General features: G+C 34.6%; 2 protein-coding genes across 2 annotated transcripts; both read right to left on the bottom strand.

The window, feature by feature from the left end:
* Positions 1-1228: 1228 nt before the first annotated feature.
* LOC142532463 (potassium transporter 26-like) lies at positions 1229-5277 on the bottom strand. The gene is made up of 5 exons (XM_075638758.1): positions 5150-5277; positions 3159-3633; positions 2950-3000; positions 2574-2834; positions 1229-1281 (listed from the first exon to the last, which is right to left on the bottom strand). The coding sequence occupies exons 1-5, from the start codon at positions 5252-5254 to the stop codon at positions 1229-1231; spliced, it is 945 nt and encodes a 314-aa protein (XP_075494873.1). The 5' UTR covers positions 5255-5277.
* A 4304-nt stretch (positions 5278-9581) lies between these two features.
* LOC142533010 (low affinity inorganic phosphate transporter 4-like) lies at positions 9582-12035 on the bottom strand. Its single transcript, XM_075639595.1, has 2 exons — positions 10338-12035; positions 9582-10066 (listed from the first exon to the last, which is right to left on the bottom strand). Exons 1-2 carry the CDS (start codon positions 11678-11680, stop codon positions 9766-9768), a joined length of 1644 nt encoding a protein of 547 aa, XP_075495710.1. The 5' UTR covers positions 11681-12035; the 3' UTR covers positions 9582-9765.
* Positions 12036-14221: the final 2186 nt, after the last annotated feature.

Below are 14221 nucleotides of genomic sequence, written 5' to 3'. Positions count from 1 at the left end.
ATACACTAAGCAAACCAATGTTACAAACACCAACGGTCTTGAACAATTTAAGACTCTCTCAATACCGAATACATTTGGTAGATCTCGGTTTGGTAAGGACCAATACTGTTAGAACATTTTTTTATAATTTATTTAATTTGTTGATAATGAACAAATTTTACCGCTGCGAAAATTACGGAGATCGACCTGCATGTTCAGGTCGCGGTTTCATGAAGAGTCGCGTCTGTTCTGAATCAGATTTTGTTTATATATATATATGACATCATTAGTTCAAGAAATACATTCAGATTCTCATTTGATTTAGTCACCACAAATACAGAATATCTCTATTGTATCATGAGAGAAATTTTTCTTACATCATTGTCACTAAAGCGAGGAAGAAAACATTGTAAACGTGCCTTGGAATTTATCTATTCGAAATATTCTCTCAACAAATACAACTTTTGGATATGCCGTCTCGAATACCTTTCGATACACACAATAATGAGAACTCACTTTTTCCTCTCAATGAAGTTTATTATTTTATTATTTTTTATGATTCGAGAAATCACAATTAGTATTCCATGTAAAGCTTAGTAGTCCAGAGAACGATTGTTAATGCGTATGTGTTTTAAATGGCCGACAAAAATGTCCAAAGGATCATTGATTGATTTACGACTTAATATCCAAAGGTGCATTAATTGATTATTAACTAATTTTGTACGTTGAGTCTATTTATATTTTCAATGCATGCATGAATTGATTTTTTAACTAATTTGTTGGCTTTAATTCGCTCAGTCATTTTTGAATTGATTTTTTTTAACTAATTTGTTGACTTTCACTAAGTAAGATATACTTTTTCGAGTTTGCTTGCTAGTTTCACCTTTATTTTACCTTACTTTATTTGATCCACATCCATTTTTTACTTAAAAATATGTTATATAAATCTAATCCGACATTTATTTGTATATGTTGGAATATGTTTTACCCTAATTTTTGGTGATACCAAATAATAATATCGAATTTTTTCGGGGTTCAGCTGTCATTTTTATGTATTTATAGATTTCTAGCCGCTGATCAACTCGAGCCGCTCAGCATTATATCAGAAGTTCAAGCTGCAAATATTATAAGAAGATCACCGATCTTTTAACCAGACCAAGTTATTAGTGATGTGCACAAGTCTCTATAACCGATCAGACTTTAGCAGATCGTGGTGGATACCCCAACTCAAGCTGTTCTATGCTATCATTTAAAGTCTTATTGCACGATATCCTACCAACTCTAGATTAACAGAAAAATTTCCTAAAATATCAAAAAATCGATCAAATTTTCAAAAGCTAAAAGAGCTAAAGTCGCAAAAAGCAAAGAAGTATTAAACGAACATTTAATGTATATAGCGTATGTGACAAGGTCATTCTATCGAGATTTACTACATATGGTCGTTGAAAACTGCATGCAGATTCAAATTGAAAACATAAAGATTTAATAGATTCAAAGCTTTTTAAAAGTTTGAAGATATTCAAGATCTTGAGCACTCGTAATTGTTCAAATATCAAGATGCTCACTTCACAAGCCTATCTGTCCACATTCAATTTTCAAGGATCGATGTGTGTTATCCCAACCAACTCTAGTCGTTCAAATCTATCTGTTAAAATTTATTGTTTCTAGTGAACCAAGAGTTCTTAAACGGCCAGAAGTTGTTGGGTGATCACCCATAATTTCAATTTAGGCAATTATAAATCTTAGTCGAAGTTGGTTTGTACAAGAGTATACTAATCAAATTTTTTTTGTAGATTTATTCCTAAATGGAATGAGGAATAATGTAGGAGTATTAAAGCCAACTCGGTTTTGCAAGTACTGCCAAATATTTTTTAGAGAAACTAACCCAACATTGTGAAAGTAGTGATCAGACCAAGAAGAACAAGCTGACACTGGCCATTCAAAATTTTGACAACATGAATATGAAGGCTAGAAAGACCATGAGTGAGTTTGATGAGAGTTTTAGCAGCATCGTGATTGAACTTGCCACACTTGGGAAAGAGTACAACAATAGAAAGGTTGCACTAAAAGTAATGAGAGTTATCCCTAGAGAATGTGATGTAATAACCATATATACGTGGGAGTCCAATGATCTAAAAAAACTTGATATACATGATTTATTTGCATATTTAAAAGCTTATGAGTTCGAGTTATCTACATATCAGCTAAGACAATACTAACATACCAAAACTACTATCATGTCAGATCCAGAATTATTAAACATGCTTTAAAGTTCTTTCTAATGGTTCTTAATCATTATTTAAGGCTTTAAGATTATACATAGGACCGGACCTTTTATGAAACCAAGGAGGCCAACGCCTTAGGGCCCAATCCTTGAGGGGGTCCAACATATATATTTTAAGTTGATGACCTATTGAAATAAATTTTTTTTGGCCCAATATTAAATAAAAAAGAGTAATTTAAATGTTTTTGTTTTTAATTGATCAAACTCGAAATTATCTTCAAGTTCAGTTTGAACAATTCAAAACAATATCAAGAGACTTTGGGGCATTTGTGTGTGTGTGTGTGTATGTGTATATATATATTATATATACCTGTGATGCCCAAGAAAACAGATCCAAGAAGATCCCAAGCAGTCTTGCCGTTTCTCAGAAAGAATTTCACAATGTAGTGTGGTGAGACAGCTTTAATAACTGAGGGATGGTGCTTTATAATATTGTATATACCAATCGAAACGTTTGTAGCAAACCAAATGAGCATAATTGGAGAGAATAAGAAGCTAACTTTGCTAGTCCCACAACTTTGGAAGGCAAACCGGGCGATCAGAAGAACGACTGATATCCAAACAACATGATCTAACATCGAAGATATTGATATTAAAGTTCATTGAAGTTGACGAATGCGTCGTTAAATGTAACTTTATTTCACATTTGAGTCTGAATTTTGACAGTTAACTATAAACATATATACCTTGAGTTATTTTGGTGGTGCGAGATTGAATTCCTTGGAGAGCTGAAAGAACTACAGCAAAAGGAGAAATGTAATACTTTACGTGTAATTAAATCAAGAATCAACATGCAATAAGATATGGTATTTTTTCTTTAGGAAAGGTTGTCACAAATGTTATAAACGGCTAAAAATTTTCCTAATAAGTTTTTTTTTTTGCATGCCGAATTTACCACAAGTTGCAGGAGTGAGTGCGCCATCTCCGATAACCATACAGGTCCCGATCAAAACAAGAACCGTGAGACAATTCTGAGCGTTTGGGTTTTTTTCAAGAAATTCCTTAGTCTTGGAGGTCAAAAAGCCTCCTCCTCTACCATAATGAACCGTGTCAAGATCCGATTCGGGTCGCATGGTCTGAACTGAGAACTTGCTGTGAAATTTTATGTGCCTCCGGATACAGGAATACAGGGCAAACGTTCCACCTTCGCCATTATCATTTGCTTGAAGCACGATGAAGACATATTTTATGAGTACGACGATTGTTAATGTCCACATAATAAGGCTTAACGTGCCTATAAGATCATCTTCCGAGAGGTTTGTTCGATTTGTGGCGGAGAAAACATTGACAGGAGAAGTACCCAAGTCTCCATAGACTATGCCAAGAGATTGGTAAGCTAAGAGTATGGTTTGCATGGCCGCCGGATATTCCTGCAGCAAAAAGGCATTTTAGATTCTAACAGCCACAAAACATCGTTGGGTGACAACGTGTGAAAAAAAGTGCTGCAAGTGTTCACATCACAACTGGATTAAAGTGTATGTTCCGAATATTGGACAAGTGCAAAAGAGCTGGACCTTTTTAATTTGGGCCTTTTTAAGATCAAAGTTTTTTTTTTTTTACATTTCTAATATTTCAATCTTCAATAATTTATTTCCAATTATTGGCCCTCCCCAGGCCCAATAAAATTTAATGTCTAAAGAAAATCATCATCTTTAATTTATAAAGTACGAGGGTCTCTATCTAATTTATAGTTATTACAATAACTATTCAAGTGCAATAATTCATCTCCCATCAATTCCTTCCGGATTTAATTTCAAACAACTGACATATTTGTTATCAAATTTCTATTTTGGAAATCTTTCTTTTCGAAACGACGCTGACGCGTGTAGTTTCACACCAATATTTTTAATAAAAACGGTTAAAATTGTCAAAATCAAAAAATACGGGAGTAAGATTAAGATTCAATGACATAAAAGACCAAAATTGAAAGAAAAAAAAAATTAATACCAAAACACCCTACAAACAAACCCATTATTTTCGCATATCTCTCGGAGTCCAACAAATGATCTTTACTCTCTAAAGATGTGGGTGTCGATTTGGTTTACTTTATATATATTTGAATCCAATTTGTGTGCGTACTATTTTACACAAGGTTCAAGCAATGTCTAACATGTGGTCGTTTTAATTCGAACATGTAATATGAACTTAGCATGCATGCTAAAATAATTATTGGATAAGTACTTAGTTATAATTAATAATAGTATTAATACGGTAGACTTTACAATTTTAGCTAGTTAACCAGTGAAAACTAAGGATTCAAACGGCATGCACGTGCTTCAACCATCGAGGTAGGTATTGAAAAATTTTCTGGATTAATTTATAACTTTTTTCGTGATGAAATTGAACCTCAAAGCTATAACCAGAAAGCTGTCAAATTTCAAAATTTAACACAGAGTTATTTTGGTTATATCCCGAATACGATAAACGAATCTGTTTTAAAAAAATTGTATCTACATTACCGGTTGTCATCCAAGCTAGCTCTCTCATGAATTTTCAGAAACAAACAACTGCGCACGTTGAATTAATAGATAGAGCTTTGCTTCTTTTGGAATGTTCTTAGTTCATTTTTTGTCAGACTTCCGTTCGACTTATCTGATAATAATTCTGGATAAATATCTGCTAAGTTTCAAACAGATTGGATATTCATGTTATGAAAAGAAAGAATAGTGCATGAGAGCTTTTTGTCTCGAAATATTTTGAAATATTCATGATTTGTTTCTACGCTACTCAATAAAATATTTATTTACTTGTATATTCCCGACGAAACCTTCTACAAATTTCAAGCTAAATATCCATCATTCTCCAGGAAATATCTGACAAATAACTACCGCTACATGATTAGTTTTAGTAGACGAAATAAATAAATAATCAACAAAGTAAAATTACCTTTTCCACTGTACTAATTGCGGCCACGACGCCTATCTCCTCCTCCCTCGGGAGCGTCAAATCGCCGCCGCTGCGGCCGTCGATTTCAAGCTCAATGCTTCCCATAATTCATTTGTTTCTTATCTCATTAATAGCATGCAAATTGCAAATATATATATATATATATATATATATATATATATAATATTATTCAAAGAAATTATAATATTATTTATGAAATGAATGAACAACATGCAGCCACATTTGTCACATTCTAGTGAAGGAGACAAGTACCCTTCAAGTACCCTTCGAACAAATGATTAAATTATATTTCATTTTAAATAAATAAAGGATTGCCCATATAAAATAAAGAAATTAAATATTTAAATATTAACCCCCACCCCCACTTATTATTATAGAAGGATGATTGTTGGGTAGAATATTTTTGTTGCTCCCATTATCAATCATTTTACCCAATATTCATTTTAGCCAATTAATAAAGATGATACTGAAGACAAAGGAAAAATTTTATCGTGATTCGATCTAATCGACTTATATCTAATGGTTACACTTGGGTTTCGAATAAATACACTAAGCAAACCAATGTTACAAACACCAACGGTCTTGAACAATTTAAGACTCTCTCAATACCGAATACATTTGGTAGATCTCGGTTTGGTAAGGACCAATACTGTTAGAACATTTTTTTATAATTTATTTAATTTGTTGATAATGAACAAATTTTACCGCTGCGAAAATTACGGAGATCGACCTGCATGTTCAGGTCGCGGTTTCATGAAGAGTCGCGTCTGTTCTAAATCAGATTTTGTTTATATATATATATGACATCATTAGTTCAAGAAATACATTCAGATTCTCATTTGATTTAGTCACCACAAATACAGAATATCTCTATTGTATCATGAGAGAAATTTTTCTTACATCATTGTCACTAAAGCGAGGAAGAAAACATTGTAAACGTGCCTTGGAATTTATCTATTCGAAGTATTCTCTCAACAAATACAACTTTTGGATATGCCGTCTCGAATACCTTTCGATACACACAATAATGAGAACTCACTTTTTCCTCTCAATGAAGTTTATTATTTTATTATTTTTTATGATTCGAGAAATCACAATTAGTATTCCATGTAAAGCTTAGTAGTCCAGAGAACGATTGTTAATGCGTATGTGTTTTAAATGGCCGACAAAAATGTCCAAAGGATCATTGATTGATTTACGACTTAATATCCAAAGGTGCATTAATTGATTATTAACTAATTTTGTACGTTGAGTCTATTTATATTTTCAATGCATGCATGAATTGATTTTTTTTAACTAATTTGTTGGCTTTAATTCGCTCAGTCATTTTTGAATTGATTTTTTTAACTAATTTGTTGACTTTCACTAAGTAAGATATACTTTTTCGAGTTTGCTTGCTAGTTTCACCTTTATTTTACCTTACTTTATTTGATCCACATCCATTTTTTACTTAAAAATATGTTATATAAATCTAATCCGACATTTATTTGTATATGTTGGAATATGTTTTACCCTAATTTTTGGTGATACCAAATAATAATATCGAATTTTTTCGGGGTTCAGCTGTCATTTTTATGTATTTATAGATTTCTAGCCGCTGATCAACTCGAGCCGCTCAGCATTATATCAGAAGTTCAAGCTGCAAATATTATAAGAAGATCACCGATCTTTTAACCAGACCAAGTTATTAGTGATGTGCACAAGTCTCTATAACCGATCAGACTTTAGCAGATCGTGGTGGATACCCCAACTCAAGCTGTTCTATGCTATCATTTAAAGTCTTATTGCACGATATCCTACCAACTCTAGATTAACAGAAAAATTTCCTAAAATATCAAAAAATCGATCAAATTTTCAAAAGCTAAAAGAGCTAAAGTCGCAAAAAGCAAAGAAGTATTAAACGAACATTTAATGTATATAGCGTATGTGACAAGGTCATTCTATCGAGATTTACTACATATGGTCGTTGAAAACTGCATGCAGATTCAAATTGAAAACATAAAGATTTAATAGATTCAAAGCTTTTTAAAAGTTTGAAGATATTCAAGATCTTGAGCACTCGTAATTGTTCAAATATCAAGATGCTCACTTCACAAGCCTATCTGTCCACATTCAATTTTCAAGGATCGATGTGTGTTATCCCAACCAACTCTAGTCGTTCAAATCTATCTGTTAAAATTTATTGTTTCTAGTGAACCAAGAGTTCTTAAACGGCCAGAAGTTGTTGGGTGATCACCCATAATTTCAATTTAGGCAATTATAAATCTTAGTCGAAGTTGGTTTGTACAAGAGTATACTAATCAAATTCTTTTTGTAGATTTATTCCTAAATGGAATGAGGAATAATGTAGGAGTATTAAAGCCAACTCGGTTTTGCAAGTACTGCCAAATATTTTTTAGAGAAACTAACCCAACATTGTGAAAGTAGTGATCAGACCAAGAAGAACAAGCTGACACTGGCCATTCAAAATTTTGACAACATGAATATGAAGGCTAGAAAGACCATGAGTGAGTTTGATGATAGTTTTAGCAACATACTGATTGAACTTGCCACACTTGGGAAAGAGTACAACAATAGAAAGGTTGCACTAAAAGTAATGAGAGTTATCCCTAGAGAATGTGATGTAATAACCATATATACGTGGGAGTCCAATGATCTAAAAAAACTTGATATACATGATTTATTTGCATATTTAAAAGCTTATGAGTTCGAGTTATCTACATATCAGCTAAGACAATACTAACATACCAAAACTACTATCATGTCAGATCCAGAATTATTAAACATGCTTTAAAGTTCTTTCTAATGGTCCTTAATCATTATTTAAGGCTTTAAGATTATACATAGGACCGGACCTTTTATGAAACCAAGGAGGCCAACGCCTTAGGGCCCAATCCTTGAGGGGGTCCAACATATATATTTTAAGTTGATGACCTATTGAAATAAATTTTTTTTGGCCCAATATTAAATAAAAAAGAGTAATTTAAATGTTTTTGTTTTTAATTGATCAAACTCGAAATTATCTTCAAGTTCAGTTTGAACAATTCAAAACAATATCAAGAGACTTTGGGGACATTTGTTGAGTTTGGAGAAGTTAACGAGTTAGTCTTTAACTAGCTTGATAAAGTATTGTATAGAATTTCACAAATTTTTAATATGCTACGGTGTTTGATAAAACTGAATAATTTATTCTCAAATACTTATATTGTCTATAAGATTTTATTAACTATTCTCGTAACACTTGCATGGGCAGAAAGAAACTTATCGAAGTTGAAGTTAATAAACACTTATTATCGATCAATAACGTCACAAAATATACTAAATGAGCTAGCTATGTTGTTAATTAACAAAGAAATAATCTGAAAACTAGATTATACAAATTTGATATATATTTTTTCCTCTAAAATAGTTAGACGATTATTATTTATCTAATTATTTCAAATATTTTTTACTTGTTTTTATGCAATATATTGTTTCTTATGTATTTATTATTATTATTTATTGTATTTATTTTTTGCTAACTGAATTTTAACATTATTTATACCAACAAGAGGACTTATTTTTAAATTTTCGCTTCAGACCCCATCGAACACAGATACGGCTCTGATTATACATACGCCTGTCATCAGCCCGCTGATGACATCTCGATCTATGTGTCCCGAGTCACGGATCTCTCCTTGTGTCGGCACCAGCTCCTGAAGCTTCCAGATACTAAATTGCAATTGAAACTGGATAGAAAACTTAAGGTATAAGCTATAATTCGAGAGAGATAAGCTAAAGGAAATAGGTGTATGAAATAAATTAAATCGACTTCTATTTATATGCTATATCCACATTAGTTCAGAAGATTTGAAATCAATATTATTTGTTAAGTGTCATAATCTCATTCGTCTAATTAGATTTATCGGGATAAATTAATATAAAATAAATTAGGTGGTCCACTCTAAATTCGGTAGATCCCAACGTATTGATCTTCAGTTAATAACTTTCTTAATAATGCAACTGTTACGAGAAATATATTAGCGAATGTCTGACTAAAAAAATTAAATTATTTTTGGACATGAATTTTTTAAGGAAAAATTTATGACATATATTTTTTAAAAAATAAAAAATAAATTTTGGACATATTTGAGTGGGAGTCATTTTACTACATTTCAAAATTTTGGACATTGCTAATAATGATGTCAGGGAACGGTTCCACATTAATTTACACCATAAACATTTGGACCAGCCAAACTGGACAAGCTGGGACCATATCAACATGAATTATGTATGCGTACGGACACACATTAATTCAATTTTCCCTATAAAAAAAAAAAAAAAACTCGTCGCGCTTGGAAGAATTAGCTGATTATTATTACATTAAGCTCTTATTAATAGGAGGTATCACTACCAATCAAATGATTGATTACACGATAAGATTATAAAAGATATGTCGGGTCAAAATTAACCCATTATATATTTTATAATCTAAATATAACTATTATTCATGATAATAGATTTCATAAGATATCCTCAACATAAACGATATGTTGCATCTTGGATATTCATAGCAAAGTTAAACTTGACTTGCCGGTTGCTCGTATCATCTCGAATCAATAATTCCTCGAATTTTCTTCCCATTTCTCGGATGGGCTAAATGGTGGTTTCGCGGTCGTATGCTCGTCATCACCACCATCACCGCCATCTTCGCCAGATATCTCTTCTAATGACTTTCCTTTTGTTTCGGTCACCAGAAAAGTAAAGAAAAATCCCATGAGATTCGTGACAGCCAAGAGGATCATGGCTTTCTTGATTTTAGGCACTTCTCCATCTTGGGTGTAATTCTGTATCCCAAATGCGCTCACCATTGCACCAGCCTTGCCGGAGGCCGCACTAAGTGCATGGCAAGTGGACCTGTATACAATGCAAACAAACACGAATATGTTTATTACCAGATAGTTCGACCCTGTTTGGACAAGCCCACCTGGCGTAAGTCCAGTCCAGATCGATTTGCCCAGGATCTCAGGCCCGGATTACTCGGTTTATTAAAAACAGTTTCCAACTCTCATACCGTCGCTCTCCGTGACTTTTTAAATTAGAAATTCACATCTGCTAAGTCTAAATATGATAATTTGAGTAAAGTTGGATGTAATAGGTAATGAAAAGTACAGCGAAATCCACTCACCTAACCCTTGTCGGAAAAAGCTCTGCGGGCAAGACAAAGGTTGTGCTATTCGGCCCGAAGTTCGCAAAGAAGAACGTGAGCCCATAAAGCGCTGCAAAGGTCCATCTATGTTCCTTATTCTTCAGATAGTCGTATTTAATACCGATTATGAACATGAAAATCGACATCATGAAAAATCCCACCAACTGAATATAATAACGCCCGATCTTTTCAATGAAAGCTACGGTGAACCAATATCCCGGAAAAGTCCCCAGCAAAGCGATCACAAACATAGCACGCGATGTTTCGAACATTTCTCGGAGCGCACTGATGTTTTCAGCTTTGTTGGTGAGACCCATGGTTGGGAAAATGTCTTTTTGTGTCAGATTTTGGCTGTAGAATGCGATGTCTAGAAGAAACCATGTCGTCGTTGTGCCGATCAGATGCTTTCCATGGCGCCTCACGAATTCGAAAGAGAGTAAAGGGTACTCGTTTGATGCGTTGAATCGGGCTATTTTGTCGGGTTCAGCTTGGATTTCGATTTCAAGAACTCTGCCCATGTCCGAAGCTGCTTGCTTTGCGTTCCCTTCGATTATGGCCGTGTACCGTGCTGTTTCGGGCATTTTCATGCGCCAGTAATAGGTGAGGATTGCCGGAAGTGCGCCAATCATTAGCACAATTCGCCATACATAGTCGGCCTCGGGCTCAGTCGAGAAAACATGTTCATCGGTAAATGATGGACCTCCATAACTGTTAAGGAAGATTCTAGACAAGATCATTGATACAAGTCCAGCAAAAATGATGCCAACTCCTTGCATCGCAAACACTGCAGCAATAAACGCCCCGCGTGTTTTTTTGTTCGCGTATTCAGACATGATCGTGGCAGATAAAGGATAGTCCCCGCCGATCCCAAATCCAAGCCAGAATCTAAAGAAGCACAGAGTTCCCATTACAGCCTTCGGACTGGATCCAAATGATAAACCAGAACAAATGGCACAAAGGGCCATAAGAATCAAAGTGATCCCGTAAACTTTTTTCCGGCCTAGCTTATCGCCTAGGTACCCGAATACTAGTTGCCCAGATAGAGTACCGACTAGCGCAACTCCAATAACCAAGTTATTGATTGGATGTGGAAGCTTTCCGGGTTTTCCTGTGGTGGAATCGTAGTAGTATAAACGCCCTAAAAGTTTAGAGACGGTGGAGATGCAAAACAGGTCATATGCATCGGTGAAGAATCCCATTCCTGCAATCACAATAGTGGTAATATGGTACCACTGTGTGCGTGCATTGTCAAGCGCATTAAGCACAGAGATGTTGTTTGAAGCCATCGCTTTTGGTATGAGGTTTGGTTTCTTGGTCTGCATGTCTAGTTTTGGGTTTGGCTTATTTATATGTACATCAAATCTTGCTTTTGGGAGGAAGAAACATCGGAAATTAAAATTATTTCGTTTAAACCAATGTTTCTTGGAGCAAGAAATTGATGGATGGTTTCCTCTTTGGCATATGCTCTTGCATAGTTGAAATCAAGGGGATTTGGTTCCACACGTGGCGCTTGCATCCAATCCATAGCCGCTCAGGAGGCACTAAAATCTGAAAGTCGTTCTCTGTCAAATACACGAGTTTTTTGGAAGATCGTTGTCCTTTGGATCCGATTATGTTTAGGTTGTATTTAAGTTGTCATCTAATATCTGCACCCTCCGCGTGCATTTATTCTTGAGATTAACGTCCTAGTCCGAATGATTGCGAGAAATTTCTTAATTAATATTTTTTATGATGATATTTAAATGAATTCATGAAAAAATCGTATAACTGGTACCAAAACTGAGATAATAACTTTAATTTCCATGAGTCATGAAAGGAAGATTTTTATGAACAATACTTATATATATATATAGTGGAGTAACCATCAATTATAGTTTTGATACAACATAAGCACTCGATCTTAAATAATCTGCTTTTTGGTAAAATACTTAAAACTCTTGAGAAAAATCACTCTTTGTATATGGACACAGTAATTTTTACTCTCTAAAACACCCATATATTATATAGTAAATTAACCTATTAGTTTCAGCATGCATGCATTCTGTCCCTTCTTAAACTAGAAATAATTTCCTTATAGTCCACACAACTCTCACTATATTTTCTCTCTCTGCAAAATTCAGCTGCTTAGTTACGTCTTCTAGGCTTATGTTCATCAATTTTGTCCTGGGATTCAGTATCAGACTCAGAGTTGCTGTTGAGGTTCGAATTTAAAACATGTGATTTACGTACTCTTAAATCTACCAATAGGAATAGTATCATCACTTTAACTATCACTGATAACAACCTTCGAAACTCTTCTCCTTTAGGGGTCAAAAGATAGGGTTTGCTCCCATTATGGCAAGTAACCTCTTCTTGAATCAACAAAATTTGTACATCTAGCTTTAGATAAATATACTTCAATAATATAAAAATACAACGCATGTAAAAAGATCGCTGAAATATTGTCATATTAAAATTATTTTCAGTTCCTTTCTCTCACGGGTTTTCTCATGCGTCATTATTCATAGAACTTCTACAGCCCAGACACTGGAGCTTTTACCTTCTCAGGATTAAAACCCAAGACCTCCTAAACTTATATAGGTCTTGACAGCAATCCTGGTACCAGTTGAGCCAATATATATATATATATATATATACACGAAAATGATACCCTACACACCATTTGGTGTGTACCTCAGTGGGCGTCGCTGAGTTGACGCCCACCTCATTTTTTTTAGTTTTTTAATAGTTTAAAAAAAATTAAAAACAAAATTTTAGTGAACCGCTCAACATTGAACTCCACACCTCCACCTCCCTTCTCCGCCACAACCCATGTGCAACCGGCATCTCCACCGAGCACAACCACCGCTGCCTCCCGCAGCCAAGAGAATCTCCCTCCCCGGAATAGCCGCCTCCCGAGATCTACCACCACCATATACCATCGTCTGCACCTCCCGATATCTACCACCACCGAGCAACTCAGACGCCACCAGCACCTACCGAGATCTACCACCACCATATATCCCTCCCCGAAATTGCCGAGACTCCTCAGATCTGCAACCATCATCATCGTCTGCAACTCCGATCCACGCCGGAGCCAAGAGAAAGAGGCGATTAGGCAGTGATATGAGAGGAGTGCGGTGTGGCTTGTGGTGCTGTGCGCAGTGGTGTGGCGGTGGCGTTGTGGTGTTGTGCGCAGGGGTGCTGGTGGTGATGGCCTGGTGGAGGAAGCCTTTACAAATCCCATTAACAAACATTAGTGTTGTGTTAGAGAGAAGTATGTAAACAGAAATTTAAAAAAAAAATCCAGCTAGACACCACATCACCTGCCACATGGGCAGCGCCCATGGTTGCTCACTAAATGGTGAGCAGGATATCACTACTATATATATATATATATATATATATTCGAATACTAAGACACGCCTCTTAATCAATTTGAGAATGAGTGATGGGTCTAAACCCGATCCAATCTATTGTCACCCCTATCTTCTACCATCTTACAGTTTTTATTTGATTGACTTTTTTTAAACATGACTTGATTTCTTTATACATATGAACCAACCAAATCCAATTTGTATTACGACCTTAAACAACCAAATTGTAAAAAGAAATAACCGAAACGAAAATGAATAAAAGAGAAAATAATGAAATATGAGAAATAATAATATTAGTTCGACGTCGTTATGTCAGACGTTATATTACACAGAATCAAGTTTTTCATATTATATATATACATATAGATAAGTATTATGAGATATATAATTAGTTTGGAAATCTCGGTCAACTGTCAGTTTTCTAGATAACAGAGTTTTAGATGTTTCTCTATATTTCTAATGGCTAGATAAAAATATTAAATCTTGGCTCTTTTATGTTGTTTTCGG

Source organism: Primulina tabacum, chromosome 18 (genome assembly GCF_025594145.1).
Source record: "Primulina tabacum isolate GXHZ01 chromosome 18, ASM2559414v2, whole genome shotgun sequence".
In the NCBI taxonomy this organism is placed as follows: Eukaryota; Viridiplantae; Streptophyta; class Magnoliopsida; order Lamiales; family Gesneriaceae; genus Primulina; species Primulina tabacum.
The sequence above is the reverse complement of the archived record's forward strand: the minus strand, read 5'-3'. Positions and strand labels throughout refer to the sequence as shown.